Raw genomic sequence first — 19,536 nt, 5'->3', positions numbered from 1 at the left:
ATGAAATGGATTTCTTAGAATACCTACGCCATTTTGTTTTCTTCACTTTTCTCGTAAAGCGCGGGTGTTTGATGACGTGTCTTTTGTTAACGATAATTCTATATTGAGTTTGTGAAAATACATTTTTAGTAAGTTCTCTGAGTAAACCTCTCAGTTCTTGAAACTTTTTCAGTAGATATTGATCTTCTTATATAATTATAATTGCGGATAGCCATCATATAACAAAAGATATTTGAAAAATGCCTGAATCTTGCTAGCGACATTTTCAAGAGAAGCTTGGATATTTACAACGAACAACAACATTCGGACTGTTCAGTTTATTTTTTTGGGACTTATTTATCTGACTTCATCAGTTTTGGGTCTAAGTACATTTTGCATTTGATTATCATAGATATAAACATTAAACACATAAAAATTTAGATTCTCAAATACCAAAAAGATAAAAATATCACTTTTTATTTGTTTTTCTCCATTTTCGTTATAATATCAAACTGACATTATTACCAAAACATTAAATAACATTTAAAAAAAAAAAAAAAAAATTTTACAATGATTTTACCCGTGCCACAATACTGAATGTCGCAAAGTCACGCCTTAATGTTATCCATCACGTCACATTCATAATTTTAGCACGTAATCATTACGTACATACTTAGCCACGAGATCATTTGAGATTTTATAATCATGCAAACCCGTTCAGATTTATGGGCGACGTTATTAATGAGCACGCTATTGAATTGCAAACATCGACGTTAACAATGTAATGAACATTTGTCTATTCTGGACACGGAATTATCGCCGCTTATATCGCGTGTGTATTTTGCACATCACTTCGATGAATACAATATTATTATGGTATAGTAGCTTGTGGTGGGGCGTCTTGTGAGCCCGCACGGGTAGGCACCCTTGCCTATTTTTGTCATGACGCAGTAATGCGTTTCGGTTTAACGTGTGGGGCAGCCTTTGTACTTTTGGGACACTGAAACTGGGACGTTGTTGATGTAACAAAACCTCTTTTTGGATTTATTGCAAACAAGGGCACAATAGTCTCATCTGATTAGCAGTTACTACCGCTGCAGGGTAAAAGTTTGGTAAATGTTCTCGAAAAATTGATAATTGTTGTACGGAAAACCAATGCGTGTGCTCTGAAGGGGTAGTATATGTAACTGAATATGTGATAAAAACCTCAGTAAATCTCATGAGCACAAAAGCAATGATTTCTTAATCATAATTTTGAGTTTGTCTATATGAAAACGAATATGATGTTGGCGTTTGTAAATTGAAATGTATGAATTTTAAAATGTAATTGGCATACGCTTGTTTATACACTAGATTATATATTATGTATTTATTTCATTTTGTGTATTCGGTTTGAATTGGAATTATGTGCGTCATAATTTTCAATGAATGCATAGTGAACTCTGTGTGTGATAAAGCTATTGTTACAAGCGCTCAATTGTATAATTATTATGATCTAGAGGGATGAATGGCTGTATGGTGTAAGTGACATTTATCTTTGTAATGAAAGGTCCGTTTTATTTGGTATTAGTATGAATTCCATGTTTTTAATCGAACTTCAATTACGTTTAAACCATTCAAAGGGCTGAACAAGAAAAATGATATTTTTTCTAAATTTTAAACTTTAAATGGTTCTACTGTAAAGTTTCAAAAATGTCGCTTAAACCAAATGGCCTTTCACCCTCGAAATGTGTACCCTTAGAAGCATAATGCCCGATTGCTTCGCAGTAGAAATAAGCAGGACGGTAGTAGATTTTTTATCTTTTTTTTATTGCTTAATAGGGTGGAGGAGCTCACAGCCCAAGTTAAGTGGTTACTGGAGCCCATAGACATCTACGACGTAAATGCTCCACCCACCTTGAGATATAAGTTCTAAGGTCTCAGTATAGTTACAGCGGCTGCCCCGCCCTTCAAACCGAAACGCATTACTGCTTCACGGCAGAATCACCCGCGCGGGCTCACAACAATATTAAAATTCAGTTTCTTCGATAAATAGTTTTCTATTATATTTTACAGTATGCGAGTAGGCTAATAAAAGGTTTTTCTCGGGATTCATCTCACAGATCCCCGGCCAACAGACATCAAATATACCTAACTTTTGCGTAAATTAAATTCACAACTTCATCATTCATATTCTGTACGAACGAAACTGAATTATGAATCGTTCATTTAAATGAAATAAAAATTGTAATTCACAAAGCAAAATATACAGTCACCACAGCAAAACGTAATGAGCAATATATTCGTGAATCACTAACCGCTGTCGGCGTCTGTACATTGATCTCGGATGGCGCCGCCTGATATATCACGCTTATTTATTGTTTATGCTAATTACATTTATTTATATTTAACGAATGGCACGCTCGTGACACAGCGGAATTGTGCGCATCTGAAGCGCAAATCGCAGTTACGCGATACCAACTTAAAATTTTCAATTGATAAACATTTTTCTTTATCCATTGAACATTTCGATTCGGCTATAAATATTCAAATCCCGAGACCTTAAGATTGTATAAATCATTAATCTGGTTAGCGCTTTCTCAGAATACTTGCCTCATGTGTTTATTTAGCACATTATTAATATCAATAAAAGTTAGTAATGTTTTTATCGTTTTAATGAAACTTGTATCTACATGTGGAAACTGTTTAAAGTTTCTTTTATATATTTCATAGTTAAAGATACAAAACTTTTTTTATTTTATTTCTAAAACATGTTATTCTGGATTCTAATTCGATACTACAGTCAAAATTAATAGTTTTCCTCATCAGAGTAAATTAACCCATAGACACAGCCCACTGAGTTTCTCGCCGGATCTTCTCAGTGGATCGCGTTTCCGATCCAGTGGTAAATTCTGCGAAGCACTGCTGTTGCTAGGGCCAGTGTTAGGAACACCTCCGGTTTTGAGCCCCGAGAGCTCACCTACACGCTAAAATAGCCTCTAAATTCTATCAGAATAAGTAAGAAAAAAAAAAGATGCAGTTTATTATTTCTTTCCAGGCCGGTTTGACCCCGGAATGCGCAACAGCTTGGACTAGGCTGAGGTACTGCGGTGCGTGCGGCGGACTCCAGGTCCCAGCCTGCTCCCGGTACTGTCATAACGTCATCCGTGGATGTCTGCCAGCTCACGCTGATCTGGGCGAACAATGGGATGCATATGTCGGTAAGCGACAAACGAATTAACAGAATATTAAGACTAATTGCTACGCTTAAGCCTCGTCGAAAGCGTATTAAAGAACTAGAGTCAGATAATTGTGATGCCTTGTTCTGAGGATTTCACAATCACCAAACCGACTTGTTTAGGTACTAACTGCTTTTGTTTTCTGCCAACAAATCTATTAATCTGGGGTATTGTTGCGACAGTCTAGTCTGTTTATTGGCAAGTAAAACGTCAGAAACCAAGCTACACATGTAGGTATTATTGGATAGGTTATCTAAAACAAAAACACTATTGGTGAAATAATTATGAATGTATTAAGTATTACAATAAATTGTTACGTGACGACTAATTAACGTATATTTTGACTCCAGACGCCGTAGACAAAGTAGCCGACCGACTTCTCGGCCCGTTCAACATAGCTATGGTGGTCGAACCGATCGACATCAAGATATCCGAAGCCATCATGAGTTTCCAAGAGCACAATCGCGAAATATCACAGCGGATATTCACCGGTTGCGGAAAACCTGTCCTGGGAGGCGGAGGTGGCGCCGGACCGTTCTTCGCTTCTGATCGAACGAGGAGGTCACCTCGGGCGATACCAGACTTTGACTGGAACCAGAAAGCGAACGACGTTGATGACTTCGAGGTGGAAACTACCTTTGAAAGCTTGATCAACGATGATCCACAGTTAGTTGGACTCAGGACTCCCGAGGGAATCAAGAAGGCCACAGCGGAAATGGCAGAACAGGCCAAACTTCGGGATAGGTTCCTGCAGTACATGAGAGGGAATATCGGTCTCGAAGAGTATGAAGAGCACGAGAGGAAGAAACGTGACGCCGACCCCGACCCGGCGCCCGCGGGCGGTCTGGACATTGATTTCAGAAATTACGATTTCGATAAGAAATCGAAAAAGAAGAAACCTGCCGCCAAATCCGAAGACAGTCACGGTAAGTTCTTTGTTTAAAATGAAAAAAAAAACACGGAAAAAACGTGTCTTTGGTCTAATCAGAAAATGAGTAACTGTCATTGTAACTAAATTAGTACACTACTTTTGTGTGTCTTCCAAATGTACTCAAGGTGACTTAAAAGTGTTGATACATATACCAAACTAGCTCAAAGTGCTGATTCATTTACCAAAACCCATAGACGTGATTTTCATGGGAATTGAGGCCAAATGTTCGTTAGACGCATGCAAAAATAAATTACAGGTCGGTCCAGCACGCTCCACCACTTGTCCCGTTTATTGCGGCGTTGATAAGTTGATTCACATTATCTTATGCATTATGCAGGGTCAGACTGGGGCGGCCCGGCCCTAGAGCGGCTGGTCCGGGAGACGCGCACGCGAGTCCGCAACACGCGCCGCTACTGGCACCACCTGCCCGCGCTCATGTGCTCCTCCACCAGCACGCCCAGCGCGCCCTGCTTCAACGGCTCCGCGGTCGCCAGGTAACGCAGTCCCAGCGCGCGTCTGACTAAACACTCGACCGACACACACTCTTAGGACCAGGGCCCGAAATAACAATTTCGTAACGGTATACTAATGCAACGAAGACATTATGTAATTCGCTATGTCAATCTTAGGGTATATCAAACCTATCCGATATTTTGAATTAATATGATACCAAATTTAGCAGCAAGAAATACTTTTGGAAATATAGTCATGAATTCCCACAACAAAAGACATACCACATACCTACTGGTGAATTCAATTCGTTTTATTTTCCATCATTTTTATCTTATAGAAACACTAATTCATTTCTTATGAATCGAAGTTGATTGTAAACTTTGCAATACAAATTCTGAACAACAATCGACCGACTGAACAATTTCACCCGATCGGTGAAAGATCTTCGGTTTGTCGTTAACCCTCAAAATCCGCAGATAACACGACCTTTAAATCAGCAACCACGATAGGCCGGATCTTTAAATTAAAAAAAAATCATTATTTGATATTACAGTTACACCCTCATCGCCGCCGGAGACGGCACTATCGGCCTCGCTTCTAACCCTGAAGTCAAGGGCAAGGTCAGTCCCACCGCCGAGACGGTCGTGGCCGCAGAGATCGAGACCTTGAAGACCCTGACGGCGAGACTCAAGGATGCCTTCAACGGCGTCGAAGTTCAGTGGACCGATGCTGAGGATAGAGGTACCGAATCATACATAACTGCATAATATACCATTTAATATAATGATTGCCTTGCATTTGCGAAGGTCTTCAGTAAACAAAAAAGTCGTCGTGGCCTAAAGAATAAGACGTCCAGTGCATTCGTTTCTTGCGATACACCAGTGTTCGAATCCCGCAGGCGGGTACCAATTTTTCGTATTCAAATACGTACTTAACAAATGTTCACGATTGATTTCCACGGTGAAGAAATAACATCGCGTAATAAAAATCAAACTCCCAAATTATAATTTGAATAATTATTGGTCTTGTGAGTTCGCGCGGGTAGGTACCACCACCTGCCTATTTCGGTCGTGAAGCAGCAATGCGTTTCGGTTTGAAGGGTTGAGCAGCCGTTGCACTGTTTAAACTGAGATCTTAGAACTTATATCTCAAGGTAGATGGCGCCATTACTTTGTAGGTGTCTATGGGCTCCGGTAACTATTTAACATTAGGTGGGCCGTGAGCACGTCCACCCACCTAAGCAAAAAAAAAATATAACACGAATTTTTTTTATCAGAAATGCAACCGGCCAGTTCATCAGCGCAGGAGTACATCGACGGCGCGGAGTCGGGTTCCGGGTCGGGCGACTTCGGCAATGACGACGACCTGACCGACGACGATGATGAAGGCGAAGATGATTACGAGAGAGGTAATGCATTCTCAGTAGGTACTTGGAGTCGTCGCGGCCTGAACGATATGACGCCCGGCGTACTCACGTCGAGCGATGATACCGTGTCGGTGTTCGAATCCCGCAGACATCCACCACATTATTATGAATTTAGGTAATTCGAAGTCTCTAAACAAGCGTTGTATAATACAAATATTTTGATCGAAAAATATATTAGGCGTGAAAATAACTAAGATTTTTTTCTCGTTTAACCGTTCAAACGTTTACCTTAAATGTATCCGTGTAATTATTCAGGTTCCGGCGATTCAGCTGAAGAGGAAACGGTTGAGCCACCCACGGACGTGGAGCCGCCCATGAATCCGCCGCCGCCGCCGCCGCCGTCCACCACCACCACCATCGAGCCGTACATACCCGTCATTGTAGACTCGCCTGCCACCAACAACGTGTTCGTCAGGCCCCGTCTCGACGACACACCAAGAGCCAGCGACATAGACATCCCGCCCGATACGAGCAGCGACAGAACCGAGGTTCAAGACACGTCGGCCAGGGAGCAGCCGATCACCGACGCGGCCGACCGACCGTCGCTACAGAAAGCCCTCTTCACTTACGCTCTGCCCGTAGTGTGCGCGTGGTTCGGTACAATAATAACCGATTTGTTCTAGAAGGTTCGAAGATTCGAAACAGGAGCGGCGGTATTCGAAATTCAAAAAATAAGTGACAGTCGCGGTCGTAATCGTTCGAAATACAAATGCAAATCGCGTTCACTATTCGAATACGGATTGACAGTTTTTGTGGAACATGGCGGCGGCACGACCGCGCGCTTGGTGTCTGTAGCCTAGTCAGTGCGACGGCCTGGGGAGTGTAAGTACTGTGATAAAAGTGTGGAGTGTTCCGTGAACTAATGAACTATCACTGTGACCGTTCAAAACGCGCCGAAGCATACAACCAATACATATTTATTTTGATTCGCTGACTCAATTCAATTATGGAATAAGTCGAAAATGACAATGGGTGAACATGGAAATGTATATATATACGAAAACGAAACATTATATTTTTAAAGTGCAGTCAGCATGCTTGTAAAATCATTTAGTACTTCTATACAAATTGTTCAGTTATTGACTTATGACACTATTGGAATATGTCAGCTTGGTATGATTTCTTTCTAGAGTATATTAGCATCAATTTACATACTTAAAATATTAGCAAGAGTTGATGGATTACTACATAGGTACTTAAAATCATAGCAAAAAGGGGATAAGATTATCTCTTTCGTAACTTTCTAAAGAAATGCAAGTTCTATTTGAATTACTTTTTCAGTCTGGTATATTTTTAATTTTTGGATGTAAATCAAAATGAATTATGTAGCTGATGGATGAACTTTTGTTTTTATTTTACTTTTTTTCTTTTTTGTCTATGAAACTGTTTGGTATATCATTTTTAATTTTATATCCTATGAGAGTGCCGAGTGTCATTGTACAATGTAAATAGTTCACTCGATGTTTAATAATGAAATATTTAATAATTTATGAAGAATATAATGCAGAACTTTAAAATATCATGCATCATATATTTATAAAGTTTGATATCGAACAAAAATTTTGTTTTCTTGAAGTCAAATTTTAAAATGAAACTTTTGTTTTTTGACAGTCTCTTATTTAACTTTTTTGGGAATATACGACGAAAGGGAAAGATCTTTGGGGAAGGCTTAACGACAAAGGGAAGATCTTCCACCGAGCGGGTGATATTTGCTCGGTAGACCAACGGTCCGAATGTTGTTGTTTGGAACTTGTATATATGCGCTTTATCTTGAAAATATCGTAAGCGAGATTCAGGCATCTGTCAATTATCTTGCGTTGTATGATGGCTACCCGCCACACTTTGATGCATTTTTCATTATTATTATCATCGCATTTAACAAAATTCTAAAGACTTAATTTAATGGGCTCGTCAAGAACATGTATATAAAACATAGTCATGTAACTTTAAGCTAAGTTAAGACTGATTTGCTTCTTTTTTATAAATTAATAAAATCAATTTCATTATTCTATCGTTCAATTTAAAGTTTGTATCTACGGATTTATGTTTAGAGTCGACCTGCAGTCATCTAACAAATGTTTTGTTCAGCAGTCTCAGATCATAGACCACTGCTGCAATATAAGAATAAAAAACACATTCAAAACATTACCTTGTAATCCGATGTATCAAAGTTTGGTTAGCGGATACAATGCGATATGTGATCCACAATTGAAAAATGGTAAACAATGAACGATTTCACATTGAAACTAAGACAATAAGACGATATTTGTCTAAATTGTGACGCGAGCTATAGATTCAAAACTTATTCAAACACGCATTAGTAATGATTAACCGTAATAATTTTGTCGGATCATAGTTATTATATCATTGACAAGACAGAATTTACTTTTATAAAGATTGCGGTGTTGTTTTTAACTTTCTATTGATATCTCGACTACCGACTACCAAATTGTTTATAGGAGTTACTTCAGAAAAAAGATCCGAAATTTTTAAACTAATGTCCATAAATTTGTGTTCGGGAGCCATAGCACTCGGATCAAATAAACGTGGAGGACGTGAACAAATTCAAAATTTAAATTTATTTAAGAAACCTTGTTTTACTCTGAGACTGAGCGTTTTAGCAGTGCGTTTACAGTTATAATAAAAATCACTAAATGTAAAATTTATACCTGTCAAACTAGCCAATCGACAAATGTAAAATTATGTCAACAGTCAAACTGAAAACAATTAAGCAAAGAAATAGATTCCAAACTATCCACAGGCAGCTTTAATTTACTTTTCTGGTTTAAACTTTACATAACTTGTTGTTGAACGGTACAAAAATGAAGAACGTACTTTCTGTATTTGATTTTTAAATTATGATTTTGTTAATTCAGTGTATAATACGGCTTCAGCTAAGTAAGTAAATTTTTTTCAATGCTTCATTTCGCGATCAATGTAAAATATAAAGGCAACTTGTTAAATAAGCCCGACAATGATGCTTTGAAAATTATTTTAATTTTATACATAGTTTTATATATGAATATGAATATACTAAATATACGTAATTTCTGTGTGTAGTAGGTAGTTAGAAAAAAATTGACATAAAGTATAACGCCTAGATTTTGTACAGATATTTGTTTGTTTAGTGTTTTATACCTTGCTAATATCATAAATGTAACGCACAACTACATTCGTTTGAATGATTATATCTCTCTAGACCACTGATATTATCTATTGAAATAAATAAAAATAATTGTCAAACAATAAAGTATTATAGAAATGTCGAACAATAATTAAATGTTTACAATAAATTAAAATTTGTTTGACAACTAAGCTCATGCTTATACCGTTCCGTTGCACGATAAACTGTTCACGACAATAAAGTTTCATTTTACTGCGAGAATGTTGCGAGTACCGGGACCAATGCCTGTGAGTAGACACTATGTGCCATCTATTTAATTATTAATTTAATAGTCAAATTGTATCTTTTTAATTGAGAAACGCAGGAACGGTCCTATATAGTTAATAAATACTTGACTATTTTCATTTTGTAGCCCGTAACCTTGACAACTTTTTTTTTCTTGTGGTGGTTTTGTCAATCGTTGACCAATTTTTAACAATCTAACATAATTTAACAGGCAAAATAGATATTGTAAAGAATATGTTTAGAATTCACGATTACTTCAGAGTGGCAAAATTATATTCCGTGAAGTGTGCTTACGGATCACTGTATGAATATGTACGTGGTCTTGAAAATAAATCGGTTTTGATTCATTAATAACAAGATGATAGTTTTTGATGATTTTGAGTTTTGTTCCTTGATGGATTAGGTATTGTTTTTTGCCTTATTTTATTAATTAAAAATATTCAAATACTGGATCAAAATGTACGAAACACGTACGTTTTACTATAAATGAAAGTTATCTCAAGATTACATTGCATTGTAACTGTCTGCGACCATTATAAATATTTATAGATTTTCTAATTGTCCCTGTATATACGAACATACAGTCTACCTGATGCCAAGTGGTTACTGTCGCTAATGGACGTCAGAAATGTCAATATATACTTTTAACTTATTAATAAAATAAATATAACATGCTACGTTTTGTAATGGTCTCTGTCTTTTAAAAGCCTTAAGCGAAATAATTATTTCTAAAAGTGATAATTATTGGCAGCTTAATCAACAATATTGTTTCATGATAATATTCGCTTGGTGAAATTTTTGTATTAAAATTTTAAATCAATTTATCCATTCATGATGCTACAGGCAGCTTAAAATTAAAAACAAACAATATCTTTTTGGCATACAAATAGTGTTTATACCATGATGGTAAAAACGAACTAAGATATAATAACATAAAGTACATAGTTTTTTCTACATTTGTGTTATTGATAATATTACGGATATTGAAGATTATTTTACCATAGATTATCTCTAATGAATGAATATGACAACTGTATCAATTTATCATGACATTATCTCTCGATTAAATGTTGTTAAAAATTGAAATGTTGCTAGGAAATCGTAGTTTTTATATCGTATTATGTGGTGTACTATGTAACAGGGTAACCGAATAGAAACTGTTGAAAACGTATTGCAAAATAAAATGTTCATGAACACGCGTTGATTTAACATAAAATTTAGATTTATAATCGATAAGCTCTCAAAGCTATTTTTAACCTTTTGACTGTGACTGACGTAATTAGGTCGATTTCTATTACTAAGGCGCCGAATTATCTGTCTCTGAGAAATATTAATCCGAAGATACTAAGAACGAATCAATGTCTAACAGACTTAAACGACTAAAATATGTATTAACAAACAAAAAAAAGCAAAGTTAAGCAATCCAGGCGCTTAGTAACAGAAATCGACCTTACTACCGCGTACGGCACCGGCGACCTGCATGGCAGTCAATGTGTTAATATAACTGTCTCTGTGTAGTCTCTATGATTTAATTTTTTTTATCGATCCATTATTTTATCGTCCACACATCGATAGTATAATAGTCGATAATCGTAATAGTCGTTGCATGTATGAATTAGAAATGATATTACTATCGATTAAAATAACATAATATAGAGTTTTGTATTTAATCAGATTCAATTAATCGACGGTCACGCGTTATGTGAGAAAAATCTAGTCGCGTTCAGTCTAAATTAAAATTTCATATGAAATAGCATAATAACGTGTTTTTCTCATGGACGTTGTGACTGTGAATACTTAAATACATTTGTTTGTAAGCGCTTTCACTGTTCATTGTGTCCATCATTTTTCATAGAAAAACTTGTAATGTAATTGGCAGGTTTGAATGTGTTTTAGCGCTTATTAACAAATCGAAAATGATATTGAATACCGGGTATATAGCTTTCGAAAGGTGAAATGGAATTTTTATACAGACATATTAATTATTGTTAAGGTATTGAAATCATGTAAATAATTAAAAAAGATAACGTGTAATGTTTCGTTTTATTTTTAAATCAAACTTTACAAAGCCCTCTCTGAATTCGTTAAGCGTGACGTCATATGAGGTCAAAATACGATAATTATAGATAAATTCATAACGATCCCCTACATCGCCTTTAAACTAAAACGTAGCAGATTACATTTAAAAATGAACCAATCAAAAATAAAAAATACCATTATAAATTATCAATATAATATTATACATAATACTAATTTACATAAAATTTCAATCAGATTCATCGCTCTCGGTCTCTGAATCCGATCCGTCCGATTCAGATTCCGAATCAGATCCGAGCCAATCCGGCAACGCGGGCTGTCGTATCATAGTTTTCCATTCGTTCAATTTGTGTAGATCTGTCAACAACATGGTTTTTATGAACAAAAATCTCTCAGTCATAAGCCGCGCCAATAAAGAAACGAATCTAAATTGGCGCATGCGCTCTCACTCTAAACTATTGCTATCTTTAGTCGCACACGGCGCGTACTGCATGCAAAAAAAATGATCAGTTTTGACTTTGTTCTCACACTGTATCGACGCGCTCTGTTATCTCTCAAATTCTGTTGTTATTTGTTGCATTTGTTCGTTATTTCGTATCTTTTTCTTTTTATCTTTCTTTTTATTTGTTGACCCTATCATCTGTCAGTGCAGGTACATAGACGCCATTTTCGATTCGTTTCTTTATTGGCGCGGCTTATACTTACAAACACAACCGATCAAGCCATTGTCTGTAGAACAAGCGGTATTACGAGTTCTCGAATGAAATCAAAATTGCAATATTTATAGGCTTATTTGTACCTTAAGTGAGGAACTCGATTTAGAATTCTGTCCATATGTGGACTAAGAAAAACCTAGATTTCTTTGTGGTGTAGATCATACCATAACTTCAATTTAATATAGTGTAAGAAACAGATGCATATATACCCACAGAACTATTGGTGTTGATGAATAGATAGGGGCTCACTATTCACTAGTCGACGCATTATGAACTGAGGCTTCGGGTCATAAATAATATCTGTCTCGCTCGCACTTACAAGTCTTATGGAGAGGTATAGTGATGTGCGTAAGAATTGTAGAGATGCATATCGATAACGAGATAGGTACGATCGATATCCTAAATTATATTAAGCATTAATAGGAATAATTTTCGCTATCTGAAAATAAAAGTTTTTAATTTGTAAGATAAAATGTTTGTTTGGACGTAATCATAGAGAAGCTGTATAGATCGTACTGTGGCCCTGAAAACGGCCCTGTGGCCGTTTTTGTCCTTTCTAATATCCCTATATTTCTTAGTTCTTCAAAAATCTTTACTTGCAACGACCAATCAAGAGTCAGAGTGCTAGGTCACAATGACGCATCGACTCCGCGTCCGCAGGTAGCTAAGTATCGAAAACAGGATTGCGTGCACATTCCTACTGTCAGTGACATTTATTGCCCGACGACTCAGTTTAAAATGCGCCGACTATACCCTACATCTGGTATGGCCAACCGGTAGATCGCGATCAACCGGTCGATTGTAGCTACTAGTGCAGTCGATCGTGGCAAGACAAAAAAATATAAATACATAGAACAGCCTGCGCAACTTAATCACCAATTGCTGCACGCATCATCTTCATCTTGATTTGTAAATGAACATTACGTCACATTATTTATCCTCTCTTCCATACAATAGTTCCCTTTAACCTTTTTAATATAAGAAAATATGTATACCATTTATCTGTATACTGAACTACATGGTTTCATTAAATTTCAAGAAATCTCATTCGTAGATCGTAGAGTGTTTGGTCAGTAAACAGTTGATCTTGATTTTAATCAAGTTGGCCACCCCTGCCCTACATTATGTGACTGCTGTTAACATTACATTCAAACTTAAGATTGAAATTGTAACTGTTTTATATAAAGATTTATGGTGGTGCCAATTTGTTCAAAATATCTCTAACATCAAGTATTCTGGCTTAGACAGCGACAAGTACTTATTTAAGCTTTTTCGATAGGCAGTGACTTGACTGTGCCGCCAGCATTGCTTATGTCTATGACAGTGATTAAACCAGCGAAAAGTCTTTTTCTATAATATACATATACTGGTAGATTTAAGAGCTCATTGTTTCGTTATTAGTTTCATATTTGTTATCTGATAAAGTAAATTGTTTTAAACAACATTTAGAAAATTACACTTTGCACAAAATGAATTGATATAAATGACGTTTATTACATTTTTGGATAACTTGAATCTAGAGGTAGGATGATCAATGAAAAATAATTATCTTACCTAAACTATACATGTCTCCCAAATAGAACTGTTTCTCGTCTTTCTCCAGAACTCCTCCGTAGACATAGAGGACGGAGCGGTGCACCACCAGCATGGCCGACATCCTCGGGCCGGGACCGCTGCGGGGGGGAGACTCCTCGTTCGCGGCAGAATGGGGGAGAGTGTTGGGGGTCGGAGCAGCACCACCCAACTTCATCGTGAACACCTCATCTGTGACTACTGCGAATCGATAATTGTATTTGAAGCCGTCGTAGCCTAAATGATATGACGTCCGGTGCATTCGTGTTGAGTGATGCACCGGTGTTCGAGTCCCTCAGGCGTTTTTCTTCTGAAATACGTACTCAGCAAATGTTCACGATTTACTTCCACGGTGAAGGAATAACATCGTGTAATAAAAATAAAATCCCCAAATTATAATTTGCGTTATTACTGGCGGTAAGACATCTTGTGAGTTCGCACGGGTAGGTACCACCACCCTGTCTATTCCTGCCGTGAAGCAGTAATGCATTTCGGTTTCAAGGGTGGGGCAGCCGTTGTAACTATACTTGAGATCTTAGAACTTATATCTCAAGATAGATGGTACATTTACGTTGTAGATGTCTATGGGCTCCAGTAACCGCTTAACACCAGGTGGGCTGTGAGCTCGTCCACCCATCTAAGCAATAAAAAAAACCCTGAGGTGGACATAGTCCAAGGTTCATGTAACTACTTAACATTAGGCAGTGAGGATATCTCTATCGGAGACAAGTTGTTGCCAGGTATTCGATTACTGCTACTAACCTGTCATAGCTTCCTTCTGTTCACCTTCCTCCATGTCCACGCTCCCAGGGTCTTCAGTGTCCCGCCTGGTCTGCCGTTCAGTCTTAAGGGTGACGTGATGCCATCGCGCGGTATCCAGCTCCAGCAATAAGAGGTCGTCGCTCATCTCCCCACGGAGCTCTTCATCGGTTTCTTCCACGTCCTGAAATTTAAATTCTTTATAGCAAGCAGTGAGCTAAGTGGTGACAATGTCCATTTCTTCTTCTTCTGAGTCGGTCTCTTCATTTCTGAAGGTCGTATCTAATCTGAAATGTGGACCACTCCATACACAGTGCTTTCCCACGTCTTCCTGTCCGCAGCAGTCTTTATAGCCTCGGTTATTGGCAGGCCGGTGAGCGTCTTAACCAGATCAGACCAGCGGGTAGGTGAGCGTCTGCGTGATCTTCTCCCGTCTTCCTGACCAACTACCATCAGCTTTTCCAAGTTATCGGGGCCTCTACGAGCGATGCGGCCGAAGTACGCGAGTATACGTTGGAAGCAGATAGCAGACAGCCTTATGGCAATACCGAGCTCCTTCAGAATGGACAGGTTGGTCCGACGTGCTGTCTATGGAATTCGCAACATCCGTCCAGAGTCGCAATGTCCATTTAGAGACACCTCACCTTCAGTATACCGTATTTATTATGTCAGAAAAGACGCCACATAAGTTCGAGACATGAATTCAGAAGTCTAAATTATATTCTGTAAGCAATCCATGCAACTCACATGCTACCCAACACATTTTATAGATATTTGTAGTAGAACCACTTACACTGACTCCGCCGAAAACATAAGCCCTATCAGCCACGACGTTAGCAGCACCCGCGACTCCGGCCCGGGGCGGCGGGGCTCCGCTGACGGACACGGAGCGCCACGTTAGGGCTCCCCCCTGCTTCGTGCTGAGACGGAACATGTCGCCGTGCGTACAGGCGCGCTCCGTCTTACCGTCTCGGACTCTGGAGAAACCTCCGTACACCAATAACTAGAGGGATTTTTTTATAATTATTATTATAAACAGCTTTTTTTCTGTATGCCAATTTTTTTTTGTTGCTTAGATGGGTGGACGAGCTCACAGGCATCTGGTGTTAAGTGGTTACTGGAGCCCATAGACATCTACAACATAAATGCGCCACCCACCTTGACATATAAGTTCTAAGATCTCAGTATAGTTACAACGGCTGCCCTACCCTTCAGACCGAAACGCATTACTGCTTTACGGCAGAAATAGGTAAAGCAGTGGTACCTACCCACGCGGACTCACAAGAGATCCTACCACCAGTAATCACAAGAGGTCCTACCACCAGTAACTACAAAACATACGTGAAAACATTAAATGGATCTAAATCTTGACGTCTTGATTGATCGATGCTCAAAAGAAAACCATGTTTGAGCTTCCATCAATAATTTACTGCTACTACAATCAATTCAAAGACTAATTTCATTCAAAACAGTTCCGATTGCAACACCATTTGGTCCGGATGCGTTTTTGTGAAAAATTGTCGCTGCCGTCGCGAACGTGAGTTGTGAGTTGCCCGACATTGTCGTTGTCGCATTGATCGCGACATTGTTGTGCATTCTCGACGCACTGTCGCTGGCGTCGCGACCTTGAGTCTCAAAAACAGTTCGAGATTGTTATTGACACACTCGTGTTTTAGCTCATAGCACTCACCGAATCATTCCCGCAAGGTAGCATAACACAGGCCGATCTCGGGCTGGGTCCTCGGCCACTCACAGTCACTTTACTCCAGGTCCTCGTGTCCAGGCAGAAGGTGTACAGATCATCGAAATAGCGACAGTCCCGTCCGTCATCGCAATATCCTCCGAAGACATATAACTTTCGACTCAGAAGCGCCATCCTGTGCCCTGAGCGAGGTGAAGGACCATTGGGTGCTACCACCTGCAAATTGCAAGTAATAGTCCTTAGTATATTTGTTAAGTAATTCATAAAATATTGAATGCGTCTTTCTCATATGTCTTTGAATTAAATTTGAAAACCAACATAAGATGTATCTCTGCCAAAAACAAAAACAAAAATAAAAAAAAGAAATATTTAAATTTTATTTTGTACTGCAAAATAGAATAATATTGAATGTCACATGTCTTTGAATTAAACTTAAAACAAACTTAAACTCTCTGCTAAAAACAAAAACAAAAATCATAAAAGAAATACATATTTAAATTTTACTTTGTATAATGTAATTGTACTATGCAAAATAGAATTTTGTAAAGCAATTAAATTACAGAAGGTCAAAGGCATTTTTTTTAGCACACTGCTGGTCACATTTTAACTTTAAACAACCAAAACAAAACATTAGCTTGTCGTGGATTACGTGAATGGGCGTACAATGCAAGTGTAAGTCCCCTTAGTCCCAAGGTGAACTGGGTAGCATACGACTTGTGATCTCCTAGGTAACCAACACAGAAGCCATGGAATTGCAGATGCATCTACTTTCAATGAAATAAGAATGTAAAAATTCTTACTTACCTTTTCCCATTTTCTCTCAACAAATGAGAAGCACCACAAATCTTTATAATGATAAAATTGTGTTTCTGATGGACTCGTGAATTCTCCTCCAAATATCCAAAGCTCACCTCTGAGAATAATGGAGATCATCCATCAACTTATCGGAACATATTTTGTTTTTACAAGCAAGCATTTAAACTGAACTAAATATAGAAGGATATTTATTACAATCACTGTTCACAATCATAACCTACAAAACTCAAATATTTTGGAAAATCAGCATCCTATAAAATTGAAATGAATGACAAACTAAATGAAAGAATGTTTTAGAAGAACTTATGTCTGATATTTTATGGTGATATAATACTTACTTGTTAGCAGGGGTGGAGACAGCTTGATGGGCACTACGCGGAGGCGGGGCACCGGGTGCTTTCAGTTGCCTCCAAACATTACTCACTGTGTTATATATAAATAAATCGTTGTATGTTTCTGTCTGAAATGCAACATAAAATTATTTAACAAGCAGTACAAATACAGATATTATGTATAGTGACATGACTCAATTATGACACTTTCCGGTCATCGTTCTCATCGAACCCGTCGCTTGCGACGAAGGGCTCGACGAGTAAATTAACTCTCAGACACAGCCCACTGAGTTTCTCGCTGGATCTTCTCAGTGGGTCGCGTTTCCGATTCGGTGGTAGATTCTGCGAAGCACGGCTCTTGCTAGGGTTCGTGTTAGCAACGTCATCAGGTTTGAGCCCCGTGAGCTCACCTAATAGTTAAGGCGATGCTGATATAGCCTCTCAAGGCTATCAGCGTAGGTAGGAAAAAAAATATATATGACACTTTCACCATATTCCCAATAGAATAGAAAAAGTTTGCAGTAGGCCATGGAACCATTTAAAAGAGAAAGTACCTGCAAATTCTTCAGGTGTTCAAAAATAGAATAATTGTTTTAAAAACTTTTCCTACAGTATTTACTATTCAAATTAGTCAATTTTGACGGTTTTGTTACTTGACCGAAAATTATGTGATTTATTAAATACTTCTTGTGAATTGAGATAGTTCCTTACAAAGTGGATGTATAGATTTATTCTTGATAGACTGTATGTTAGTATCAAGTCATGAAAGCACACAATGTATTCTGTAAAAGTGATAGCAATTAGGCACATTTATGTATGTATATTCTTCTATCAAAATCACTCATCATCATTCTATACCTATTTCTGCCACAAAGTATGCATTCCAGTTTTAAGGGTTAAAGAAGTAATTCAACTTGATGTCTCAGTTAGTAATGCTATTCATGTTGTAATGTCTAAATTCAGTAATAACTTAACACTGGATGGACTATAAAATTACAGATACACCAATTTATGTATTTTCTTTATCCATCATGATACTTTACCTAATATTGTAATATCTCTAAAAATGAAATTGATACCTTTTGTCCGTTGTGGTATTCTCCACCAAACAGCACAAGCTCATTATTGATTGGATGTGGGGTGAGCGTTGCGTACGCTCTGGAGGATGGTGGCTTTTCGAGGACCTTCTCTGATGCAGCATATCGTTTAGCTTCCTCCCGTTCTATCTCAGCTATCACTTTAGCTATATCTTCCTGAAATATACATAATACAAAACTTCTATTAAAATTTTACTTGCTCTTTCTTCAGCTTTAGTTTAGTGACAAAATGACTTTTATTATCATTTACGTCATATCATAGAAGTAGTTTTTGTTATTATATTATCTCCAAATAATTAAAGCTAGATTAAATCATAAAAATATAAATTATTTCGAATTATTTAATTTTATGTTTTTCATGACTTTTACAAAATTTACCCATTTAAATAATTTTAGTAAGTTAGTTTCAATAACATTTAAGTTTATACTACTATATTAGATCCATTAGGGCGTAATTTCAGGTAACTTTTTGAGAGTTTCTAATAAATAGTGCGAAAAGGCATGGTCTAACCTCACCAAGATTTGCGAGTTCTTTTTTTAATTTGCTAGCTAGCTTTTTTTCAGTTTTTGCTGCGGTTTTAACAGCGCCACTAACTTTATTCTTATTTTTCTTTTTACCCATTTTAATGAAAAATAAATTAACTTAAATTTCTAAATATTTTATGAAACAGATTTTTAAGTATTGTGATTATTATTGTAAACAGTTTTTTTTTTCTTTTTTCATTGGCAATGGGAATACAGCCAAAATAATCAAAGCCATATCTGTTTTATGATTATAACTTTTAGGATGGAAGGGCTTGATAGAACATTTGATCCTACAAATACATTCTTACTGAGTTCAAGATTCCGTTCAAATTTTGAGTTCTTTGGACACATTGTCAGAAAGAAGATGACAATTTAGAATAATTGCTGGTAACAGGCAAAGTATGCGGAAGAAGGTTCAGAAGCAGAAGTCCAATGCTATGATTGCACTAGCTGCCTCTACTCTCAACACCTCAGTCCACGATGCCCTCCGGAAAGTCAAGGATAGGCAATGTTGGCGCAGGATAGTCCAAGCGAAATTATTATGGGACGCCATGACCCTCATTG

The 19,536-nt window shown here is 37.5% G+C and overlaps 2 protein-coding genes across 2 annotated transcripts in view; one reads left to right on the top strand and one right to left on the bottom strand.

The window, feature by feature from the left end:
* Positions 1-11,450, top strand: part of LOC101745556 (glypican-4) — a 121,137-nt gene extending 109,687 nt beyond the window's left edge. Inside the window, exons 7-12 of the mRNA XM_004923048.5 lie at positions 3,017-3,179; positions 3,548-4,123; positions 4,466-4,622; positions 5,135-5,322; positions 5,858-5,989; positions 6,263-11,450. Coding sequence (XP_004923105.3) covers positions 3,017-3,179; positions 3,548-4,123; positions 4,466-4,622; positions 5,135-5,322; positions 5,858-5,989; positions 6,263-6,630 — 1,584 coding nt within the window. The 3' untranslated portion in view covers positions 6,631-11,450. The remainder of the gene's footprint in view (positions 1-3,016; positions 3,180-3,547; positions 4,124-4,465; positions 4,623-5,134; positions 5,323-5,857; positions 5,990-6,262) is intronic.
* Positions 11,451-11,632: 182 nt separating this feature from the next.
* Positions 11,633-19,272, bottom strand: LOC101738598 (kelch domain-containing protein 4). Its single transcript, XM_004923002.5, has 9 exons — positions 18,959-19,272; positions 18,430-18,603; positions 17,357-17,478; positions 17,007-17,115; positions 16,191-16,418; positions 15,294-15,503; positions 14,504-14,684; positions 13,724-13,942; positions 11,633-11,810 (listed from the first exon to the last, which is right to left on the bottom strand). Exons 1-9 carry the CDS (start codon positions 19,067-19,069, stop codon positions 11,683-11,685), a joined length of 1,482 nt encoding a protein of 493 aa, XP_004923059.2. The 5' UTR covers positions 19,070-19,272; the 3' UTR covers positions 11,633-11,682.
* Positions 19,273-19,536: the final 264 nt, after the last annotated feature.

This window comes from Bombyx mori, chromosome 15, assembly GCF_030269925.1.
Source record: "Bombyx mori chromosome 15, ASM3026992v2".
NCBI classification, from domain to species: Eukaryota; Metazoa; Arthropoda; class Insecta; order Lepidoptera; family Bombycidae; genus Bombyx; species Bombyx mori.
This window is presented reverse-complemented; position numbering and strand designations above follow the sequence as displayed.